At 36.6% G+C, this 26,158-nt stretch overlaps 1 protein-coding gene across 2 annotated transcripts in view; it reads left to right on the top strand.

Moving 5' to 3' along the window:
* The window catches only part of si:ch211-142k18.1 (uncharacterized), a 28,524-nt gene extending 3,241 nt beyond the window's left edge, over positions 1 to 25,283 (top strand). The window contains exons 1-3 of one of the 2 annotated variants that reach the window (XM_061886122.1): positions 1,307 to 1,478; positions 15,533 to 16,049; positions 21,225 to 25,279. In XM_061886122.1, coding sequence (XP_061742106.1) covers positions 1,379 to 1,478; positions 15,533 to 16,049; positions 21,225 to 21,363 — 756 coding nt within the window. In that variant the 5' untranslated portion in view covers positions 1,307 to 1,378 and the 3' untranslated portion in view covers positions 21,364 to 25,279. Of the gene's footprint in view, positions 1 to 1,306; positions 1,479 to 15,532; positions 16,050 to 21,224 lie in introns of those variants that run through there. The other variant, XM_061886123.1, reaches the window with a different exon arrangement.
* Positions 25,284 to 26,158: the final 875 nt, after the last annotated feature.

Genomic DNA, 26,158 nt, shown 5'->3' with positions numbered 1-26,158 from the left:
TATGGTGAAGACAGGAACTGTGCAGTCGGTCTTTAGAGTTTTGACAGTAGGTACGGAGTCTCTAGAAATAAAATGTGTTTCTCTGCGTCCGCCCTGTTACTGATTTTTTTCTTAAATATGAGCTCGCAGCAGCCAGCGTCATCTCACAAGATCCTCGGGTGCCGAGAATGTCAAACAACTGACGAAAGTGAAGTCTCGGTATGATTGAGGATTGCTCATTTTTATGTATATTTTTTAATGCCTGGCTTGAGATCGACTGACACACCCTCCGAGATCGACCAGTCGATCGCGATCAACGTAATGCCCACCCCTGGGTTAGAGTGTCCACCCTGAGATCGGTAGGTTGTGAGTTCAAACCCTGGCCGAGTCATACCAATGACTATAAAAATGGGACCCGTTACCTCCCTGCCTGGCACTCAGCATCACGGGTTGGAATTAAATCATCAAAAATTATTCCCGGGCGCGGCACTGCTGCAGCCCACTGCTCCCCCCTCACCTGAAAAAGTGGATGCGTCAAATGCAGAGGACAAACTTAAATAAATGGGTTGTACTTGTATAGCGCTTTTCTACCTTCAAGGTACTCAAAGCGCTTTGACACTACTTCCACATTTACCCATTCACACACACATTCACACACTGATGGAGGGAGCTGCCATGCAAGGCGCCAATTAGCACCCATCAGGAGCAAGGGTGAAGTGTCTTGCTCAGGACACAACGGACGTGACGAGGTTGGTACTAGGTGGGATTTGAACCAGGGCCCCTCGGGTTGCGCACGGCCACTCTCCCACTGCGCCACGCCGTCACCACATCTAGTGTGTGTGTGTGACAATCATTGGTACTTTAACTTTGCTTTAACAAGTATATCATGCAAAAGCGCAGATTCGAACCATTGAAATACTTTGTATAGTTCAAGACTTACTGTCGTTTGAAAACATCACTGCACATCATCATGGCAGCTGAAGTTTCCATCTTAAAGATCTGGAAAAATTATTTGAGAATGTCCGGCGGGCCAATTTGAAAATCTTAACGGGCTACATGTGGCCCCCGAGCCGTAATTTGCCCAGTTTTGCTCTAGACTATTATCCAAATTGACTTTATCCAGCATTGTCCCTTATAAGGCATACTTCAATAACACATAGTCATATTTTTCACAGAAGGAGATATTTGGTCCTGTAAAACATTTTCATGTGGACACATGGGAAGTAGATTACCCCCCCCCCTCCCCCCCACCTTCTTTTTAGTTTGCCCCTCTTTCCACTCACTGCAAAGAAACAAATCTTTCACTTTAAACGCCCCTGCACCACATCCCCCTTCCCCTTTCCTACTGCACACTCTCCAGCCAGTCAGTCAGACCCTAATTGTGTGAGTGTGTGTTTGCATGTGTTCCCTCAAACGTATAAGAAAGTTGTCTTTTGTCTTGGCCGGAAAATTGGAAGTAGCCGAGGGAAGAGTTCTGTGCGGGGAAAAAAAAGAAATTGGTAAGTTTGTTTGATGGCTATCAAGTAAGGCTTTATGGTTAATCATGTTTATTTTTGTAGACGGATTCATTGTCATTTTCACCAATGTCTAACAAGCAAAACATCTGTTGTCATAGCAACACAACACTTTGTCCTATTTTACAACATTCAAATGTAAATAGAAGTACGTTTGAATAAATAAATCACTGTCACAAAAACAAAAATAAGAAAATAATCTAACTTTGGAGTTAAGAGTGTCTTTAATTCACATACTTCTGGTATAATCTTCTTTTTTTGGACTAAGTGACACTAAAAAGCGAAATGAAAAGAAAACACAAGCTCTTATGTTTTTAGCTGATGTGTGGCTTAATGGAAAGTCGAACTTTCAGCTTTTTGTGTGACTTTACAGCAGAGATGTCAAACTCAAGGTTATAAAACATAATTTTATGTGGCCCACAAAGGCCTGGAAATCATATGCGTCAATAAAGTACTTGTTTTTACTAAATGTATTTGTTCTTTCCATTTTAACAGAAAAAATGCAGGTACTGCATGACAATGCATACCCTTTTAAACTCTGATATCATCCAATACAGCAAAAAATACATTATCATACTTTCTAAACATTTTATTTTGTTAAAATACTTACATTTCTGCTTGACTTATGGTTTTAGAGCAAGTTATCCATCAAATTGTACACTGTAAAAATGACAATACATTTTACTGTAAAATTTGCAATGTTTTTTTTTACAGCATATTACATATTACAGCATATATTTTTTTATATGCTGTATACCTGTATCTCACCTTTTTTGTAAGGGGGTGCAGACCCGTCAGCAATCCTGTTCTGTCTCCCTGTAATGTTTGTCTGATCTTGAATGGGATTGTGCTGAAAATTTTAATTTCCCCTTGGGGGTTAATAAAGTATTTCTGATTTTGATTCTGATTCTGATATTACTGTAAATTGAAAAAACTGTACCATTGTTTTTTTTTACGAGAAATTCTGTCACTGCGCTGCCAGTGTTTTTAATGTATGATCTATGGTTGTAAAATTTTACTTTTGATGGTAAAACAGTATCCCAGTTTTTTAACGGTAAAACAATGTCATTCAGTTGCCAGAATAGAATAAAAACGATGGTGAAGTTTTTCCATTTTCCGTAATATGTTGCAAAAAACATTCTACATTTTGTAGTAAAATTCCGGTGATTGAGTTGCTAGTTTTTTACTTTGAAAAATATAGAATTGTTTTACATTGTACTTAAAAAATATGTATAACAATCAAATGCATAGGCAAATTCATATATGGTTCGTTGTTACAAGCGGCCCTCTGAGGGCAGCCATAAATAACTACAATGTGGCCCTCAATGAAATTTAGTTTGACAACCCTGCTTTAGAGACTCTTTTCTGTGAGAATTTGATGTGTGTTGGAATTGTACAACCTCAGAGACATTATCCATCTAAATAATCATGACAAACCCTATTAAAATATCCCTAAGTAGAGTTATATACATATATATATATTAAGATGAATGTGCTACAAAGACAACATATTTGATGTTCAAACTGATTAAAATGTTTTTTTTGCAAATAATCATTAACTATAGAATTTGATGCCAGCATCACGTGACAAAGAAGTTGGGAAAGGTGGCAATACATACTGATAAAGTTGAGGAATGCTCATCAAACATTTATTTGGAACATCCCACAGGTGTGCAGAACAGGTGGGTGCCATGATTGGGTATAAAAGCAGCTTCCATGAAATGCTAAGTAATTCATAAACAAGGATGGGGTGAGGGTCACTAATTTGTAAGCAAATTGTCGAACAGTTTTAGAACAACATTTCTCAACGAGCTATTGCAAGGAATTTAGGGATTTTACCATCTACGGTCCGTAAAATCATCAAAAGGTTCAGAGAATCTGGAGAGTTCACTGCACGTAAGCGATGATTTTCCGGACCTTTGATGCGGTACTGCATCAAAAACCGACATCAGTGTGTAAAGGATATCACTACATGGGCTGAGGAACACTTCATAAAACCACTCTCAGTAACTACAGTTGGTTGCTACATCTGTAAGTGCAAGTTAAAACTCTGCTATGCAAAGCAAAACCCATTTATCAACTGCACCAAGGAACGCCGCCGGCTTCGCTGGGCCCGAGCTCCTCTAATATGGACTGATGCAAAGTGGAAAGGTGTTCTGTGGTCTGACGAGTCCACATTTCAAATTATATTTGGAAACTGTGGACGTGGTGTCCTCCAGAACAAAGAGGAAAATAACCATCCAGATTGTAATGGGCGCAAAGTTCAAAAGCCAGCATCTGTGATGGTATGGGGGTGTATTAGTGCCCAAGGCATGGGTAACTTACACATGCTGAATGGTCCATACAGGTTTTGGAGCAACATATGTTGTCATGCAAGCAACATCATCATGTACGCCCCTGCTCATTTCAGCTAGGCAATGCCAAGCCACGTGTTACAACAGCGGGGTTTCGTAGTGAAAGTGTGCAGGTACTTTCCTGGCCCGCCTGCAGTCCAGACCTGTCTCCCATCGAAAATGTGTGGCGCATTATGAAGCGTAAAATACGACAGCAGAACGACTAAAGCTCTACATGATACAAGAATGCGAAATAATTCCACTTTCAAAGTTTCAACAATTAGTCTCCTCAGTTCCGAAACATTTTCTGACTGTTGTTAAAAGAAAAGGTGATGTAACACAGTGGTGAACATATCCTTTCCCAACTACTTTGGCACATGTTGCAGCCATGAAATTCTAAGTTAATGATTATTTGCAAAAATAAAATAAAGTTTATGAGTTTGAACATCAAATATCTTGTGTTTGTTCTGCATTCAATTGAATATGGGTTGAAAAGGATTTGCAAATCATTGTATTCCGTTTATATTTACATCCAACACAATTTCCCAACTCCTACGGAAACAGGGTTTGTACATATACATATATATATATATATATATATATATATATATATATATATATATATATATATATATATATATATATATATATTAGGGGGTGTGGGAAAAAAACCGAATCAAATTGAATCGTTTATGTTGTGCGATTCAGAATCGATTCTAATTTTTAAAAAATCAATTTTTTTTTTATTACATTTTTTATCTTTTATTTTATTTTATTTTTTTTAATCAATCCAACAAACCACTACACAGCAATACCATAACAATGCAATCCAATTCCAAAACCAAACCTGACCCAGCAACACCCAGAACTGCAATAAACAGAGCACTTGAGAGGAGACACAAACACGACACAGAACCAAAAGTGTTGAAACAAAAATTAATATCATCAACAACAGTATCAATATTAGTTATAATTTCAGCATAGCAGTGATTAAAAATCCCTCATTGACATTATCTTTAGACATTTATAAAAATAAAAAAAAAGTGTCACACTTGCATCGCATCTCATAAGTTTGACAACACACTGTGTCCAATATTTTCACAAAGATAAAATAAGTCATATTTTTGGTTCGTTTAATAGTTAAAACAAATTTGCATTATTGAAATCAGTTGATAAAACATTGTCCGTTACAATTATAAAAGCTTTTTAAAAAAATCTACTACTCTGCTTGCATGTCAGCAGACTGGGGTGGATCCTGCTGAAATCGCATGTATTGAAAGAATACAGAATCCTTTTAAATCGGGGGGAAAAAAAAATCGTTTTTGAATCGAGAATCGAATCGAATCCAAAAAATCGATATATTATCGAATCGTGACCCCCAGAATCGATATTGAATCGAATCGTGGGACACCCAAAGATTCACAGCCCTAATATATATATATATATTTATATATATACATATATATATATATATATATATATATATATATATATATATATATATATATATATATATATATATATATATATATATATATATATATATGTATATGTATATTAGGGCTGTGAATCTTATATGTATATATATATATATATACATATATATATATATATATCAGGGCTGTGAATCTTTGGGTGTTGGGTTTTTTTTATACAACATTTATTACAGCTCTTCAGAATAGTTTGATAACCTTAAACCCAAGAAGGATGGTATTATATAATAGTATCAATACACATATTATTCATCACTACCTGTATCTAAGGACCAATAATGGTGATTACCAACCAGTGGTCTCTCCAGTCTGCTCTCATTACAATTCCATCCATTGCATTCGCATCAAATGACTTAACTCTGTATAAGACCCTTCTTAACGTATTGTGCATGTCACAAAAGTGTCAAGAATTAAACACATCAAAAAATAATATTTGTATCAAAGCCATATAGAGAAATATGTAATTTCATCATCATGGGCATTGGTTTCCAAATTTTGACCAAACAATGATTTCAAGTCTTGAAAGTAAAAATGAAAAAAGATATGTAGTGGTATCTCATGACGCTTTTATGAGCAGATCCTTTTTGCATCGTAAGAGTGTGTACCGTGAATATTAAGCTTGCAAAAGAGTTAATTCATTATTTTAAAAACATAAAAAGTTTAATTCAAGTTCTGTCAGATATAATATTTAATCCATTAAAACCACAAGATGAGACGTAACAGTGCAAAAAAGGGCAAAGTGATGATAACTATAGAACTGAAAATGCAATTTACTCTGACATACTGTATAATCAGAATAGCGTTTAACCCAGGGGTCGGGAACCTTTTTGGCTGAGTGAGCCATTAAAGGCCAAATATTTTTAAAAGTATTTCCGTTAGAGCCATATTTTTTTTTAACACTGAATACAACTATTTGCGTGCATTTTTAAGAAAGGCCAACATTTTTAGAGTATAATAAGTCTCTTATTTGTTTTAATAACATTGTTATTCTGAGGCTAACTAAAAAAAAATAAAATACTTCTTACCATTAATGCGACTTCTTGAACAGGTGCGGTAGAAACCGGATGGATTGATGGAAATGCATGATAATGTTTTATATTTTGAACATAATTTTGATACTGTATTTACCAGCGGAATTATTCATTACTTATCGTGTTAAGCAATGTCAGCTAAGATTTATCTGAGAGCCAGGGGCAGTCATCAAAAGAGTCACATCTGGCTCTAGAGCCATAGGTTCCCTACCCCTGGTTTAACCGCTTAACGCTATTGTAAAGGAAATGTGTTTACAAACCCCAAAACCAGTTAAGTTGGCACGTTTTGTTAATGGTAAATAAAAACAGAATACAATGATTTGCTAATCCTTTTCAATCTATAATGATTTGCCAATCATTTTCAACCTATATTCAATTGAATACACTGAAAAGACAAGATACTTAACGTTTGAACTTGTAAACATGGTTATTTCTTGCAAATATTACTTATATAGATTTTGATGCCTGCAACATGTTTAAAAAAAGCTGCCACAAGTGGCAAAAAAGACTGAGAAAGTTGAGGAATGCTCATCAAACACTTATTTGGAACATCCCACAGGTGAACGGGCTAATTGGGAACAGGTGGGTGCCATGATTGGGTAGAAAAAGCATATTCCATGAAATGCTCAGTCATTTATAAACAATGATGGGGCGAGGGTCACCAATTGGTGAACAAATGCTTGGGCAAATTGTCCAACAGTTTAAGAACAACATTTCTCAACAAGCTATTGCAAGGAATTTAGGGATTTGACCATCTACAATATGTAATATCGTCAAAAGTTTCAGAGAAACTGGAGAAATCACTGCACGTAAGCGGCAAGGCCGTGACCTTCAATCCCTCAGGCGATACTGCGACAAAAACCCGACATTAGTGTGTAAAGGATATCACCACACAGGTCCAGGAATACTTCAGAAAAGGAAAATGAACGGCGATACAACACAGTGGTAAAAATGCCCCTGGCCAACTTTTTTGCAATGTGTTGCTGCCATTAACTTCTAAGTTAATGATTATTTGCCCAAAAAAATAACTTTTCTCAATTTCGAATATTAAACATCTTGTCTTTGCAGTCTATTAAATTGAATATAAGTTGAAAAGGATTTGAAAATCATTCTATTCTGTTTTTATTCACCATTTACACAACATGCCGACTTCACTGGTTTTGGATTTTGTATCAGAAGTGTCAATAATGTACAAACATTTATTTTACCAAGCAGAAGTTAGCATAAATAGCGTGTAGCCCAGGGGCGCTCACACTTTTTCTGCAGGCGAGCTACTTTTCAATTGACCAAGTCGAGGAGATCTACCTCATTCCTATTTATAATTTATATTTATTTATTTATGAAAGAGACATTTTTGTTAACAAGTTAATGGTGTTTAATGATAATAAAAGCATGTTTAACACACATAGATTCCTTTCTTTCATGAAGACAAGAATATAAGTTGGTGTATTTGATTCTGATGACTTGCATTGATTGGAATTAGACAGTGGTGCTGATAACGTCCGCATTTTCAAATGGAGGAAAAAAAAAAGTCCTCCTTTCTGTCCAATACCACATGAAAGTGGTTGGATTTGGCATCTCATTTGTCCAACTTGCATACTCGTTTTTAAACACTTTGTTATGAGAGTAGCATATGTGTGTGGCCCTTTAATGTCTGGCAGCAGGTGAGTGACGTCAGTGAGTGTGCGGGTGGGCGAGCAAGTGAGTAAGCGGTCGCTGAGGGCGGGGGAGAAATACATTGGCATCAAACGCTAGCTTTCTGAGACTCTTATTTTGTTAGCACAGGCAGGATGAAACAGGTCTTTTATGGTGAAGACAGGAACTGTGCAGTCGGTCTTTAGAGTTGTGACAGTAGGTACGGAGTCTCTAGAAATAAAATGTGTTTCTCTGCGTCCGCCCTGTTGGTGATTTTTTTCTTAAATATGAGCTCGCAGCAGCCAGCGTCATCTCACAAGATCCTCGGGTGCCGAGAATGTTAAACAACTGACGAAAGTGAAGTCTTGGTATGATTGATGATTGCTCATTTTTATGTATATTTTTTAATGCCTGGCTTGAGATCGACTGACACACCCTCCGAGATCGACCAGTCGATCGCGATCGACGTAATGCCCACCCCTGGTGTAGCCAAACACACACGGGTTACGTGTAGTATTGAAATGACCACAGAAGGCTGAGTACCTAATTTTAGATCACTTTTTTTTACACTTGTAAAAGCAAAGAGTGTTGAAATGACTTCACTGGAGCTCTTATTGGCTTCTCAAAAGAAACCATTTCACTGCAGACATCCAATGTGTTCTGGCATCAGAGTGCGTTGACCACTGCTTTGGCTCCGACGAGAAGTGTTTCATGTTTTCACACACTTCCAGATGTCGAGTTGAGACACGTGGCGAGGCAACAGGGACCACCACTTCCTTTGACGCTTAACAAAAGCATCCAACTCTGACTATCTGTCCTGGGTTGTCGAGTATTTTAAAAAGTTAATTGATGCACTTCACCCTCTCTTTATGTCTCCAAAAGCAACGCAAAGCAATGCTGTTAAGCATTTTTTTTTTTTACAACACTTGCGTGACACAATTCCGCATTTGCTAAGCCAACCACAGGGTTTATGGCCTGAGCGTGCCACCTTTTTACAGTGTCCAGTGTTGGAAAAGAGAAAATAAAAATCCAAATACTTCATCGTGAATACGCATGTATAATGGTTCCATGTGTGTCCCGACAGAAAGCATGGCTAATTAGCTGTTTTTACAGGGCCACGTGTCAAACTCAAGGCCTGGGGGCCAGATCCGGCCTGACACGTCATTTAATGGGGCCGCCGAAAGCCTGGGAATAATGTGCATACTTCACCTTTCTTACTAAATGTTATCATTATTTCCATTTAGACAGAAAATAATGTATATAATACATTAAATTTCATATGTTTTAAACTTTGATATATTCAAGTATTCAATTGTTATTGGTGTGAATCTTTGGGCACTTCGCCATTCGATTCTGATTCTTGGGGTGAGGATTTAATTCATAATCGAGACTCATTTCAACACCATTCTCGATTTAAACTGATTTTTGCACTGTGATATTTGGTATAATAATAACAACACCTTAACAAAAAAAACTTGTTTTTGGTTGCTGACGTATGACACATACGTGCGACAAGTAAGCATAGAGGTGGCCAAAAATTAAGCTTCTTTTTTTAAATAATTCGTCCAAAAAATGTTAGAAATTAGATTTTGGAAAATGTATTAAAAAAATTGTGATTCGAATGTTATAAGAAACAGTTTTTAGCACCCCTAATTATTATGTACATTATGTGATATTAAATATCTTCCTGTCACCTTGACTTACGATTTCAAAGCAACTTATCCATCAATTTGTACGTACAAAAATCAAATAACCAAATGCATAGGCAATAATATCATAAGGCGATTATACTTTTATATTCTTGCATTTACTGTTGCAAAGGGCCCTCTGAGGGCAGCCATGTGGCCTTCAATGAAAACAAGTTTGACATCCCTGTTCTAGAGGGTACAAAACCATTAAAAGTAGAAGATAGTACTGACTGTACTAGCAATCGGCCGACAGGTTTTTTCGGGGCCGATTTTTCGAATAATACGAATACGAACTCAAACACTTTGTTTTAATGACTTCATGCATGTTAATTAAAAAACCCAAAACAAATAAAAACAAAAAGTGCTGGGATTTTCTTTTTATAAAGTTACTTTATTTTTCAGACTATAAGGCGCACTTAAAATCCTTTAATTTTCTTATGAGTCAACATTGCGCCTTATAACCCGGTGTGCCTAATGTACGGCATAATTTTGGGTGAGCTTACTGACCTTGAAGCTATTTTATTTAGTACATGGTAAGTGTGACCAGTGAGAGATACATGTAGACTGCAATATGACTCATGTAAACAACACATATATATATATATATATATATATATATATATATATATGTACACATATATATATGTATATATATACAAATATATATATATATATATATATATATATATATATATATATATATATGTATGTATATATATATACATATATATATATGCCTCATATATATTTGAGGCATATATATATATATCCCTCAAATATATATATATATATATATATATATATATATATATATATATATATATATATATATATATATATATATATATATATATATATATATATATACATTGTGTTTATGTATGAGATATGGCCAAAGTAATAATTGAGATTATTGTTATCAATATTGAATTCATGATTACTGCTCGTTAGGTAAAGCAGTGTTGGACTGTGCACGTAGTACCATCATGTCATTTGTAATATCTTATAAAAAGAATATAAATAAAAGCTATCCATATATTTATTAACAAATATTTTTCTTAATTCTTAATAACATCAATTTGCCAGCTTTTTGTCATTCCATTGATTCAATAAAACACAGAGTGAAATGTTCTACCTCTTTTGCGAAACACAAAAACATAAAATGACTTAACACATTAAAATGACTTGTAAAATATTAAAAAATACAACAACCAACTTCTAAAACATCTATTTTGACATTTTTTTGAGACTTTTTTTTTTCCGTGGATGCAGTATCGGGACATATCCATTAAGTGTTTGCGCAGAAATATATCTTATAGGAATTAACTATACACAATAAAACATTTAACCAAATGATGTGTCAAATGGTTTTTAACATGAAAAAAAAACACATCTTTGTTTAAAATCAAAACTGGTGTTTACTTTTTGATATCAAAATAAAACATAAATCGAAGTCTAATAACTGATTGTTGTTCTTCTCCTCTTCCAACGCCTCCTAGTGATTCAGTACAACAGTTTGGCCAACAACAAAAAAACTCGGAGTGATACCTCTCACATCGACTAAACAATCTTCACAGCCTGTGTTCAATTCGATGAGACGACAAAACATTTTAACCAGTAGTAATATTATTTGATCACTGATACAGTTTGTATTTAAATAAAATAGGAGTCAACATCTCAGTAAACAGAGAAAAGACTTTATAAACAACTTGTGACAATGTTCACGACACTTCGCCAAGTTTTCTCCTTTGCTGTTTACTTTTAGTGTGGGGACAAATGTCTCCAATAATGTCCACACCTGTCTCCATCTAAACACAGCAGTGCACTCTTAAACGCACAGCCGGAAGTGAGAGAAAATGTCGTTAAAACAATTGCTTGGCTCCGAAGCAAATTCGGTGTCATTAGTCCGCAATGATTTCAAAGCTAACCACCGCCTGACTTCGTGTTACCGAAAATGTATTATCACATGACGTTTTTTTCTGTAATTGAACAATTAGACGGTATTACTAAACGTTGGGAATGTTATCACAAATTATCATTTGTGATATCAAGATAAGATCAGTTTACTGTTACATTTCTTGTCCATTAACAGGTGCGGTTACGGCATGTTGTTGCTGCAAATGTTAGTCAATTTTAGGGGCATTACAACAAAAGACGACGGCGGTTGCGACACTTGCCTTGGTTGCCGCGGTTAAATTTGAGCCCTGTGACGAGACCCGCTCATCGGCAGTGCGCTTTATTACCCGGTGCTTCCCCATGGTCCGCAAAATACGGCAAACAAACATTTAAATAAATAAAGAGCTCCTTGAAGTTTTGTAGCCCTTAAATATTTTTTATCCTGCCTCACAGAGGCTGAAATAATATGTATCCCTTCATATTGTGAATTGTGTTTGATAAAAATGATTGCAAATTCATAAGTGTTGATAATGACAGACTGTTAGATCTCCAAGCAATATTACAATTTTTTAGACAATCAATCAATCAATCAATGTTTACTTATATAGCCCTAAATCACTAGTGTCTCAAAGGGCTGCAAAAACCACAACACAAACCACTACGACAATTGACAAAATCTACACAATAATTAGTTCCTAATTCTCGTTTATTACATACAATTGTTTGATCAAAACTAGTAATAAAGTACCACGGTACTAAATAATTAAAAGCATGCTATACTCCCTCTGAATAATACCTGGACTTTTTTTTTATACGGACATTACGGTCAGCAGCTAACATCCATCTGCAGGCGGCAGTGTTTTAGCTACTTCTCAATCACTAATCCTTATCTAAATGATGACAAATAAAGTATGTTTCTTACAAGTAGTATTATCACTGCAGGAAGAGGAATAGCTAAACATGTTTCACTACACGGTGGAGGAGGATACCATAGCTAACTGCTAACAGCCATCTAGCACTCTTCAATGTAAACAAATGATTGGATCTAAAAATAGATCGTAACGATACCAAGTACAAATGCCATATCTAGTTGATGCTACAATGATTACATTGCTATTTTTTTATCATCACAAAATCTATTGTTATTTTTTTTTATTGGATATAAAATTTGGAAATGCATCCTTGGACATATGAGAACTTCACAGTAGTTCTTTATGATCCTGGTGGCTGATGAGCAGGTATCGGACACCTCGGTCTCCTCAGACAAATCCTGGCTCATCCATGCAGATTGGACACTGGCCCAGAGTTGGTTGCTTTGTTGGGTCTGCTCCTGTCTCTGTTCATGCTCCCCCCACCCCAACAGACCACGGCGTGGAACACCGCAGAGGCCACTGCAGTCTAATTGTTGTTTTACTTCTATGGCTGTGTGTAGAAGTGTCTGGTTCCATTTTGAATGTCCTTTGATGTTTACCTCTTACACAGATGTTTAAAGGCCTACTGAAACCCACTACTACCGACCACGCAGTCTGATAGTTTATATATCAATGATGAAATATTAACATTGCAACACATGCCAATACGGCCACTTTAGTTTACTAAATTGCCATTTTAAATTTCGCGCTGAAGTATCCTGCTCAAACGTCGCGGTATGATGACGCGTGCGCGTGACGTCACGCATTGTAGAGGACATTTTGTTTCAGCATGAAAATAAGTTTTTAAGACATTTTTATGCAGCGACTTTACAGACTGATGTCAAAGGTACATCATATCATCGCTTATGTGCAGTGATTTCTACGGATTCTCTGAACCTTTTTGATTATATTACAGACCGTAGATGGTGAAAACCCTAAATTCCCTGTACTTTGTAATAGCTCCTAGAAAAATGTTGTTCTTAAACTATTGGACAATTTGTTCACTTTGTGAACAAATTGTTTATGAATGACTGAGCATTTCATGGAAGCTGCTTTTATACCCAATTATGGCACCCACCTGTTCCCTGTTCACCTGTGGGATGTTCCAAATAAGTGTGTGATGAGGATTCCTCAACTTTCTTAGTCTTTTTATTCCATTTGTGCCAGGTTTTTTTTAAAGTTGTTGCAGGCTTCAAATTCCAAATGAGCTAATATTTGCAAAAAAATAAAATTTTCCAATTCGAACGTTAAGTATCTTGTCTTTACTGTCAGGTTGTGTTGGTGACGAACCCCAAGATGCAGAGATGGTGGCATGAAAACATGATTTAAACTTCAAAAATTAAGAAAAAAACACAAACCAGGAACTAGGAGACAGGAAACAGGATACCAGGAAACAGGAACTCGGACGAAAAGACAGCAAGCTGCCAACAGCTACAGGATACAGGTACAAACGACAATCAACCGGTAGGAGCTACAATAATCCAGCACTGACTGTAGGACAAAGCAGGTCTAAATAGCACCTGGCTGATTGACACCTGGTCAGCCATAGCTGAGGGGAAAAAGCAGGAAATAAAGAGAAAATAAAAGTACTGACAGGAAACAAAGACATACACAGAGGAAAAACTAAAACATAAACAAACTGTCAGAGACAAACCTGACAGTAACCCCCCCTTCCCATAACGGATACCAGACGTTCTAGCAACCCCCATTCCCCCCTCCCTCCCTCCAAAAAAACAGTCCAAAGTGAAGGGAGGGTGGAGGGAGGACAAGGCGGTGGGCTGCCAGGCCAAGTGTGTCCGTAACCAGCAGGGAAGAGTCAGGTGGCGACGGCGAGCTGAACGCCACCGCAATTAGCGAGGGGGTCGCCCGTGAAACGACCACATCCATGGCCGACAACAGGATGGTGGCGCCCTCTGCTGCTGGCCCACCGGATAGGATGGTGGCGCCCTCTGCTGCTGACCCACCGGAGTGTTTGGTGGCGTCTGCTGGCCCACCGTAGTGCTTGGTGGCGTCTGCTGGCCCCCAGGAGTGCATGGTGGCGATGCCTGCTGATCCACGGGAGTGCATGGTGGTGTCTGTTGCACAGCTACTCATAGCCCCCCCGCTCCCCCTCCCTCAAGGGACGGATCCCAGACGTCACCAGATATGCCCACAGACGACAGGGATGGGTGGGAGAGGGCTTGGAATTTAGCCATCATCCCAAGAATCCTGTCAAGCCTCTCCGCCATTGAAATCTCTGCGGGGTTCGTGTTTGGCTGGATTATTCTGTCAGGTTGTGTTTGTGACGAACCCCAATATGCAGAGATGGTGGCGGGCATTGAGCAGGAAAATATGATTTTATCTTAAAAAATAAAGAAAAAAAACACAAACCAGGAACAAGGAGACAGGAAACAGGAAACCAGGAAACAGGAACTCGGACAAAAAGACAGCACGCTGCCAACAGCTACAGGATACAGGTACAAACGACAATCAACCGGTAGGAGCTACAATAATCCAGCACTGACTGGAGAACAAAGCAGGTTTAAAAAGCCCCTGGCTGATTGACACCAGGTGTGGCCCGGTGCCAATCAGCCACAGCTGAGGGGAAAAAGCACTCAGGGATAACAGCAGGAAATGAAGACAAAATAAAAGCGCTGACAGGAAACAAAGACAGAGGAAAAACTAATACATAACCAAACTGTCAGGAACAAACCGGACATTTACAGTCCATTCAATTGAATCTACTTTAGTTTGAAAAGCATTTGCAAATCATTGTATTCTGTTTTTATTGACCATTTACATAATGTACGAACTTTGCTGGTTTTGGGGTTTGTAGTTACACCTTTATTGTTCTTTATTTGTACTTTTTTCTGTAAAATGATAGCTTTATTCTTGTATTTCTGTGACTTTGTTGTCGTCAAATGCTAGACTCCCACGTTTAAATGCTGCGTGGCTGCTATGGATACCTAGCTGTTGCAGTTTCTTCTTCACATTCTTTCGACAGCAAACCAAGTAGCATACAATCTTTTATGTGTCCTGTCATTATTCACAGTCCTGTTGTTCTCTGTTGCAGCTATCATGTGGCATTGGTGGATGTCCTTTTTCTTGGCCTTGGTTTCCATGGCAATCCCAACAATCAGCCAAAGTGGGGACGGCGATTATGGATCAGGCTTTGACATTTACCCCTCGATCACCGCCACTGATGGTCCATTGCAATCCGTCGCTGATGAGCCTGCGAGGGTGAAAAATAACCCAGTGTCCCCCGATGTTTCCTCTTCACCACTGCACCAGCAGACGTGTGCAGTCCACTTCAGCACCAGCGACGTCTCAGCCCGGAAGCTGAAGGCCCAGCGAGAGGAGCTGGCCTACCTGCAGGCAATGCAGCACGCCAACAAGGCGGTGATGGAGAACCTGGTGCAGTATGTCGGGGCCGAGGTGGGACACGAGAGCTACGAGGAGGTGATCCAAGCCAACATGGTGGGTATCCTGGAGGACCACAAGAGCTGTCTGGAGGTGACGGAGAAGGCAGAGGAAGACCTGAAGAAGCAGCTGCAAGGCAACGTACTTGACACGCTCGCTGGAATGCAGAAGTAATACGTTTAATTTTTTTAATTACATTTTCAAACATGTTTTTACGATTTTAGTATTATAAAAAAAATGTGTTTTGTGAAGAAGTACACGATTGCCGATTAATGCAGCAAATCCTGATCACAAAAATCGATACCACCTGGCTGATACTTGATTTAATTTTGGTCTCCAGGCTAACTATCGATGTCTAATACAGTTTGGAGCAGCTTCCTTTAGTTAACAATCTACCTTTATCACCAATAAATCTTTATTCTCACCAATACTAAGATATTATTCCCATCATCTATATTTTACTTGTACAATTATGTGGTTTCTCACTCTGAAAATGTAAACTTTTCATGGTTTAAAATTGAGACTTTTTTTTTTTTTAAATTGATGTTTTCTTAAAAAAATATATTTTCCTATCAAGTTACGACTTCACGGTGACAGAGGGGTTAGTGTGTCTGCCTCACAATACGAAGGTCCTGAGCAGTCCTGGGTTCAATTCCAGGCTGGGGATCTTTCTGTGTGGAGTTTGCATGTTCTCCCCGTGAATGCGTGGGTTCCCTCCGGGTACTCCGGCTTCCTCCCATTTCCAAAGACATGCACCTGGGGATAGGTTGATTGGCAACACTAAATTGGCCCTAGTGTGTGAATGTGAGTGTGAATGTTGTCTGTCTATCTGTGTTGGCCCTGCGATGAGGTGGCGACTTGTCCAGGGTGTACCCCACCTTCCGCCCGATTGTAGCTGAGATAGGCGCCAGCGCCCCCCGCGACCCCGAAAGGGAATAAGCGGTAGAAAAGGGGAGGGAGGGGAAGGGGAAGTTACGACAATTTCATGTAATTTTAGAGCCAAACTGTCATACAATCACAACTTTATTGTGGTAGCACATCAACTTTATTCTCACCATACAACAACTTGGGTGACATCTTTCTTGCTGGTATGTTAATGTATATATTTTTTTGTAAACTCGCGACTTTATTGTATTATCAATGCATAATTTTTAGTTGAATTACAACTTTGTTCTTTTTTGTTTATTTTCTTTTTTTCATTAATCAGTCCAACAAAATAATACGCAATAATATCATAATAATACAATTCCAAAACCGAACAGAACAATCGAGAGGACACAGAAATATGGCACAAAACAATCCAAAAGTACCGGTAGTCCAACAAAAAATAACAATATCACAATTATTTGTTTTGTTTCCTTTATTACTATTTTTCAAATGTATTTCATTTTCTTTAAGCATGTTTGTTTTGCTATTTAAATTTTTACATTTTGTGGTAAAGGGCAATGAGAAGGGGGAGGTAGGGAGATTGATAAGGACAAATAAGCCAGTTAAAATATGCGTTGTAAAAAGACGCACAACTTTATTCTTGTAGCATGACAACTTTATTCTCTCCATCACTACTATTTTGTTTTTACTTTAAAGTTTTTACCTGCAAAATTGTGGGGGATTCATTCAGTAAAATCTTGACTTGTCCTGTAAAACTGCAACGTTTTAAGTGTAAAACTTCAACATCTTTTTTGAAAAATGTTGACTTTTCCCTGTCAAGTTAGGACGTTTTCATGCAATATTAGAACATAATTATTACACTACTACAATTGGTTTGTGGTAACAACTTTGGTAAAATCATTCTCATAAGTATTTTCATGTAAAATTGTGACTTTAATGCAATATTAGTATTTTATTTTTTAAATAAATTTGAACTTTTTTTTGGAACATTACAATTTTATCCTCACCATTACTACGATGTTCTCTTGTAAATTTGTATGAGTATCTTTCAATCTTGACTTGTGATGTAAAATTGCTACCTTTTGTGTAAAAAATTCAAAGTTTTTCTTAAATAATTGAGACTTTTTCCTTAGAAAACCATAACTTTTATCTATCAAGTTACTAGTTGTAATACATGGGTGTCCAAACTTTTTCCACATAGGGCCGCAGACTGAAAAATCAAAGCAAGCGGGTGCCATTTATTTTAAAAACCAATACAATGTATGTATAACCAATATACATTTAGGCCTTCACCTAGGCTTGATCCCGGGTACCTCAAAGGGTTTTGGTCCAAAAAATATTAAAAATATGTAATTATTCAGTATTATTCTTTTTATTTTTATTCAGGTTTTAAATCTCTAGATTAACATTAGGTCTATCTGTCAATATAATGATTTTAAAGATTTAAGTTGTATGCTCTTTCTGTCACAAAAAAACCCCTGTTTTTTTAATGGAAAAATTACAAAAATATGCAACATTTTCACCCCAAAAATTTTTAAGTGGAATATTTGAGATTATATAATAATTGGAGCATTAAAAAGGTCATTAACTCATCACCATTCATTTTAATTAATTATTATTTTTTGAGCAATGACATTAAAACAAGAATCACACAAAAATTATTGGGGATCCAAAAGGGTCCTACTTATTGAAGTGTTAAAAAATAAATTATACATTTTTTTACTGTTTACTTTTAACACAATAATCTCAAGATCAACTTCAGATCCATCCGTCAGTTATACGTTTAATTGTTGTTTATGTTTTTTGTTTGTTCATTTTAGGCCTTTCTTTAAAAAAACAACTCCGTTTTTTTATATGGCAAACACAAAATATGCAACATTTTCCCCCCAAAATATCTCAAAGTGGAAAATTTAACGTGACGTAATTGGAGCCTAGAATAGGCCAATAATTCATAATGACATTGATTTTAATTCATTACTATTTTTTAAAGAGAGAAACAGCCTCCATGGCATCTTTGTGCTATTATTTTCCACTTTGCATCAGTCCATCTTCCATTACATTTCACTCATTTGCTCATTTATATCACTTTTTACATTTTAAAAATGTTTCAATCGTATTTTTAAAATGTGCCGTGAAGCCGTTAAAAAATTACCTGCGGGCCGCAAATGGCCCCCGGGCCGCACTTTGGACACCCCTGTTGTAAAACAATTACAACTTTATTGTGGTAACATTTCTACTTCAGTCCTGCCATACATCGTACTCTTGTGCGTTTTTATGTAACATTTATTTTTCTAATCAAATTTTGTTTTTCATGTCATTTCAGTACTTCATTTTAGCTAAATTATGCATATGTTTTAGTAACATCACGACTTTATTCTCACCCTTACAACAATTGTGGGGTTTCTTACTCTGAAATCTTTCAGCTTTTCGTGTACAATATTGACTTTTGTTGTAAGATTGCAAATTTTTTTGGTATAAAAGTTCGACTTTATTCTCAAAAATTTAAAGATTTAAAAAAAAGAATACACTTTTTTCTTATCAAGTTACGGCAATTTCAGGTAATATTAGAGCTAAATACAATCACAACTGTATTGTGGTAGCATTTTCATCTTTCTTGCTGGTATGTTAATATATATATATATATATATATATATATATATATATATATATATATATATATATATATATATACATATATATATATATATATATATATATATATATATATATATATATATACATATATATATATATATATATATATATATATATATATTGTAAAATTGTGACTGTAATGTATTATTAATACTTAATTTTGAGTTGAATTACAAACTTTATTCTTGTAACATGACAACAGTATTCTCTCCGTCATTGCTCTTTTGTTTTAAACTATTTTTTTACCTGCAAATATGTGTGGGATTCATTAAGTAAAATCTTGACTTGTCCTGTAAAACTGCAACTTTTTTAGTGTAAAAACTTTTTCTTGAAAAATGTTGACTTTTTCCTGTCAAGTTTAGACTTTTTCATGCAATATTAGAACATAATTGTTACACAATTACAAAGTGTTTGTGGTAACATTTCAACTTTCCCATCAGTATTTTCAAGTAAAATTGTGACTTTAATGCAATAGTAGTACTTTATTTTTTAATTAAATCTGAACTTTATTTTTGGAACAGTATAATTTTATCCTCACCATTACTACAATTTTCCTCTGCCTAAAAATGTAAACTTTTTATTTGTGGGGGCAACTTCCAATCTTGACTTGTCTTGTAAAATTGCAAGTTTTTGTTAAAAAAATTAATTTTTCTCAAATAATTGAAAATGTTTCTTTGTCTTTCATGCAATTTCATTACTTCATTTGAGTTAAATTACACATTTGTTTTAGTGACATTACAACTTTACTCTCACCGTTACAACAATTTGGACTTTCCATGATTTAATTGTGTTGATTTTCCCCATGTTCAACATTTTTCGTTAACCTTCGTCTTGTGTTAGGGTCGGCACCGACCCGTTTTAGTTTTTAAATGCATAAAAATACCACATACATTTATTTTTTTGCATCAAAGCTTTTTGACTTTGTCAGGAACCTCTTTGTCAACAAAATAAAACATTTAAATTTTTTTCACTAAATTATAAAATGCTCTGGTAGACATTATGCCCTTGGTGTTGTTAGGGTTGGTTTCGACCCGGTTATAAAAATAAGATGATAAAGCAATGATAAGAGCCAAAACTGAACACACTGACAGCCAGCTCCTCTCCCAATCATGTGAGCTTTAGTGGATTCTCATTTTACCTTGTTATCCTGTACAAAAACAAACAAAAGACGGAGAATAAAAGTGTCACTTTTTGCCACTCTGATTTTGTTTTTTTATTAGTTTTGAAACTAGTAATCTATTTCTCTTGGTTTCATTTGCTTGACTGGTTGTTTGTTTGATGTTGGATTTCTGTTGCTGAAAAAAATATTTTTTAGCCTTTTTCTTGAAGTAAATATATATGGGTCGAAATTGACCCGTAACACCATAGATGTTACTATAGTGAAAATTCTTAAAATTAAAAAATAAACAAAACACATTTATTTAAGAGATGTGTTCTAATACCCCTTAGTAATAGTTAGGTAACACAACAACCTTTTTTTTATTTATATGATTCTCTTGAGGTTCGTTTTACCATTTTTAAAAATTGAAATCGAGGGGTATACTGACAAAATAAGGCCCAATGGCCCAAACCAAAAATATTAAAACCAATATTTTCAAGCATAAGGAAGCCTAACGAGGTAACCAAGAGATGAGAAACAAATTGGATGATAGATAATTGTTTTTAGTGTATTTTACAGTGTATTTTAAGACATGGGTCAAAACCGACCCATTAACATAAGAGATGGTAACAGAAAGCTAACACAAGACGAAGGTTAACCAAATTCTATCTTCACGTATAATTGTGATATTTTTCTGGTACAGAATCCATGACGAGTCTTTGGCTTTTGAGGACATGCTCCGGGCGGCGTTTGACATGGCCAAGCGCCTAGAGAGCTTGTCACAGACCCTTCACGCTTCATTCACCAAGCAGTTGAGAGACACGGTCAAAGTCCACGGCTAAGACTTGGAGACTATTCTGTTTCCTTCATTGGATTGTGATCACTGACTCAGCTGGCTGGGAGTCAATGTATAGAATTGTGGAATGAAGCCATCCATCCATCCATCTTCCATTACAGTATTATGCAGGTGGTATAAGGTTGAGGTGTCTAAGGGTCATAATGGCCCTGCTCATCTTCTCCAGAGGACTCCGACTGCCCCCAGACATGACGACAAACCGATTGTTTTAATGCATTCTAAATATTAAATAAACGTAAAAAAAAAGTCTGCTTACACCGTAGCAAATGAGAGTTCCACTTTTCCGCCCATAAAATCCGATAAATAACCGTTTAAAAAGCGCTAACATTACTCAATTTACATTTTGTGACTTGAATTTTAACCAAGTATAAGTAAAATTGTTATTATTGTAACGCCGGTTCGGCATCGTGGTACCGGGTTCGATTCCCTCGAGGATGCGTCAAACGAAGAACACAACAAAGGTAAGATCTAACAAATGTATTAACAAAAAGTGAGCTCTGAACAAAAACACTGGAGTTAATAAAAAGGGAAACAAAAGACGCTAGCGTGAAAGCTAGGAAATATAAAGAACTAAGATTTGGCACGATGGCACAAAAAATGAAAACAAAGATGATTAGCATGTGATCTAAAGATGACAACAAAGTGGCTTAGCTAATGAGCTAGCGAGAAAAACATACCTGACGTTACTTGTTGCATGTGAGCAAATTAGAGTCCCAGAAAGAATAAACAGAAGAGGCTGGCTTATAAAGGGAAGGTAATTAGCAGAGAACAGGTGTGCAGGAACCGGGAGTAACAGCTGAAACTAATAAGTTACCATGGTGATGGACTAAACGGGAAATAAACGGATCAGACGGAGAATGAGAACAAAGATGGAAAAATAAACAATAATATTTGAAGATCCGAGACACGGATCGCAACAATTATAAGTGCTAACGCAGATTATTTACAACGGCACAGTGATCACAAGGGTTGTCCCATTACCAATATTTTGGTACCGGTACCGAAATTTATTTTAATACTTTTCTAAATAAAGGGGACCAAGAAAAGTGGCATTATTGGCTGTATTTTAACATAAATTCTTGCGATACATTAAACACATGGTTCGTATTCCTACTTTTTCCTTAAATAAAATATTCAACATACAACACAACTTTTCTTTTATTAGTAAGTAAGCAAACAAAAGCTCCTAATTGGTCTACTGACGTATGCGTAACATATTGTGTCATTTATCATTCTGTTATTGTGTCAAAACTGCTAAGGACAATCTGTAGAAAATGAATTATTAATGTACTTGTTAATTTACTTTTAACATCTGGTTATTTTCTCTTTTAACATGTTCTATTTACACTTCTGTTAAAATGTAATAATCACTTATTATTCTGTTGTTTAGATATCTTACGTTTTGGATGATACCACAAGTTACAGGATCATACATTGTTGGTATTCAAAGTCCTCATGTGTCCAGAGACATACTTCCTGCGTTTATAATCTTAATGAGAATTTAAAAAAAAGGAAAAAAAAGATTCTGTGATTGTAAAAAATATCGATGTAATCATCGTAGTATTGACTAGATACGCTCTTGTACTTGGTATTACAGTGGATGTCAGGTGTAGATCCGTCCATGGCGTTAGTTTACATTGTGCCGTAGGAGGCTTCAGTTTGTAGTGAAGCATCTTTAGCTATTTCTCATCCTGCAGGGATTATACTTGTAAGAAACGTACTTTATTAGTCGCCATGGAGGCGAGGATTAGTGATTTAGAAGTAAAGAAAACTCTGCAGACTGCGGATGGACCTTAGCCGCTAGCTAGTTAGCCATGTTTTAAAGCACCTCGTCCTGAAGGTGTTTCCTTTATCTTTAGTTTTTAGGCCAAAATGCGTCAATTCTTCCTTTTCTGTCTACAGACTGTGTGTACTCCGTAAGTACTCCGTGTGTGTGCATTGCCAAACATGCTTTTCTGCTCGACAGTGTGCCGTTATGCCCATTAAAAAAAAAAAAAAAAATGAGAACGGGTACCTTTTTAGCGGTATAGTACATAAGTATCGTGGTACTTTACTAATATCGGTATACTGTACAACCCTGGTGCCTACATTTACATCATCGAGTGGTCTGCTGCTTCCTCGCTTCCTTGCTCCCTGTAAGTGTATTGTAGATCATAAATCGTGGCTCTCGCCTGAAAAATAGATGGCTGAGATTATAATTTGACAAACTGGGACACATTGACAGCCTTTTAAGACCTGGAACTGGCAAACACAACACACAAAAGCTTGTTTATTTTGTCATAATGTAGTCTTTTAAGTTTCTCGTGAAGGTACAATGTGTTGTGGACTATAATTCGTATATTATTATCCATCCATCCATTTTTTCCTGCTTGTCCCTCTCAGGATCGCGGGGGTTGCTGAAGCCTATCTCAGCTGCACTTGGGCACTATTATATAATATCATTTTTTTATATTTAATATGTGTATCATTTAATTTATGATAATTTACAACTTAATTCTTGTAATATTTTAACAAAATACTTGGTCGTTTGACAACTTGACAACTTGACGTATGGCAGCAAAGATTAAGCATTTATTTTTGTAAAATAGCAATATCTTCTTGTAAAGTTACAACTATTTCTTGTACTATTTAAACATATTGAACTAACATTACGACTCTCCAACACTTGTTACAATATGAAAACTTAAATTGTATTTTCCTTTTTTACATTAGGAGAACTTTACCCTTTCAAAATTGCATATTTGGTCTTGTAAAATTAAGACTTTCAAATTACGAACTTATATTTAAAATTAAAACTTTATTTCTGCTAAATGAAACATTATATACTGTATATGAAGTTACAACTCCATCGTGACGATCTGTCACATTCAAGTCGGGTTGTGTTTCATGGGTTGGTCTTTAATTCCTGTCAATGCTCTTATTTTGGCTCCATTTCCTGCTTTTCTCCCTGCGCACTGTTTTCTCTCACCTCAGGCTGATTGGCAGCCTGACCATACCTGTTGTCGATCAGTTGCCTACTAGCTATGCCTTCTGTGCCCTCCAGTCAGGGCTCGATGATTGATTTCCCGGTATCCTGTTTGCTGTCACCTATTATCCTGGTTCCTGTTTTCCCTGCATTTCCTTTTGACATTAAATTCATATTTTCCTGCGCTTAGCCTGCCATCTCTGCATCTTGGCGTTCGCTACCAACAGCAATTCCTGACATCTATTGCTGTAAAATTACATCTTTCCTTTTCGAAATGACAACTTCATCCTTGCAAATTTACAAGGCTAGGCTTGCAACATTCTAATTTTATGTTTGTAAAATTGCAACTTTATTTATGTAAATTTACAATTTTATTATTGTAAAAATTCGACTTTGTTCTTACAAAATCCCAACTTTATCATCGTAAAATTACAACTTCATCCTTGTAAATTTATAGCTTCAGTCGTAAAAGTTTCGTAAATAATTTGTTCAGGTAAATTGTACCTGCCTGACCATGCCAATAAAAAAAATACCAATATCATGTTTGTAAAGATAAGTCATTTAGTTTACAGGTCTTGAATTGGATGTCAATAGATTGTGCAGATGTACCTAATGTACTAATGTACCTAAAAAAGTGACTGTATGTACCGTATTTTTCTGATTATAAGGCGCACTTACAAACCCCGTTTCCATATGAGTTGGGAAAATGTGTTGGATGTAAATATAAACAAAATACAATGATTTTCAAATCCTTTTCAACCCATATTCAATTGAATGCACTACAAAGACAAGATATTTCATGTTCAAACTGATCAACTTTTTTTTTTTTTTGCAAATAATAATTAACTTAGAATTCCATGGCTGCAACAAGTGCCAAAGTAGTTGGGAAAGGACATGTTTACCACTGTGTTTCATCACCTTTTCTTTTAACAACACTCAATAAATGTTTGGGAACTGAGGAAAGTAATTGTTGAAGCTTTGAAAGTGGAATTCTTTCCCATTCTTGTCTTATGTAGAGCTTCAGTCGTTCAACAGTCCGGGGTCACCGGGCGAGAACCATTGACTCGGACTTGGAGGTACTGATTCTCATCCCAGTCGCTTCACACTCGGCTGTTAACCAATCTAGCGAGACTTGGAGATCTTGGCCAGATGAAACCATCAGGACCACATGATCTGCAAATAGCAGAGATTTAATCCTGCATCCACCTAACCAAATACCCTCAACGCCATGACTGCGCCTAGAAATTCTGTCCATAAAAGTTATGAACAAAATCGGTGACAAAGGGCAGCCTTGGCGGAGTCCAACCCTCACTGGAAACGGATCGGACTCACTTTCGGCAATTTGGACCAAGCTCTGACACTGATCATACAGGGAGCGGACCGCCACAATAAGACAGTCCGATACCCCATACTCTCTGAGCACTCCCTTCAGGACTTCCCGAGGGACACTGTCGAATCCCTTCTCCAAATCAACAAAGCACATGTAGACTTGTTGGGCAAACTCCCATGCACCCTCGAGGACCCTGCCGAGACTATAGAGCTTGTCCACAGTTCCACGACTAGGACAAAAACCACACTGTTCCTCCTGAATCTAAGGTTTGACTATCCGGCGTAGCCTCCTCTGCAGTACACCTGAATAGACCTTACCGGGAAGGCTGAGAAGTGTGATCCCACGATAGTTGGAACACACATTCGGGTTCCCCTTCTTAAAGAGAGGATCCACCACCCCGGTCTGCCAATTCATAGGTACCGCCCCCGATGTCCACGCGATGTTGCAGAGTCTTGTCAACCAAGACAGACCCGTAGCATCCAGAGC

The sequence above is a fragment of the Nerophis ophidion genome, linkage group LG24, assembly GCF_033978795.1.
Source record: "Nerophis ophidion isolate RoL-2023_Sa linkage group LG24, RoL_Noph_v1.0, whole genome shotgun sequence".
Taxonomy (NCBI): Eukaryota; Metazoa; Chordata; class Actinopteri; order Syngnathiformes; family Syngnathidae; genus Nerophis; species Nerophis ophidion.
Note: the sequence above shows the minus strand (reverse complement) of the source record. Positions and strands in the feature narration are given on the sequence as shown.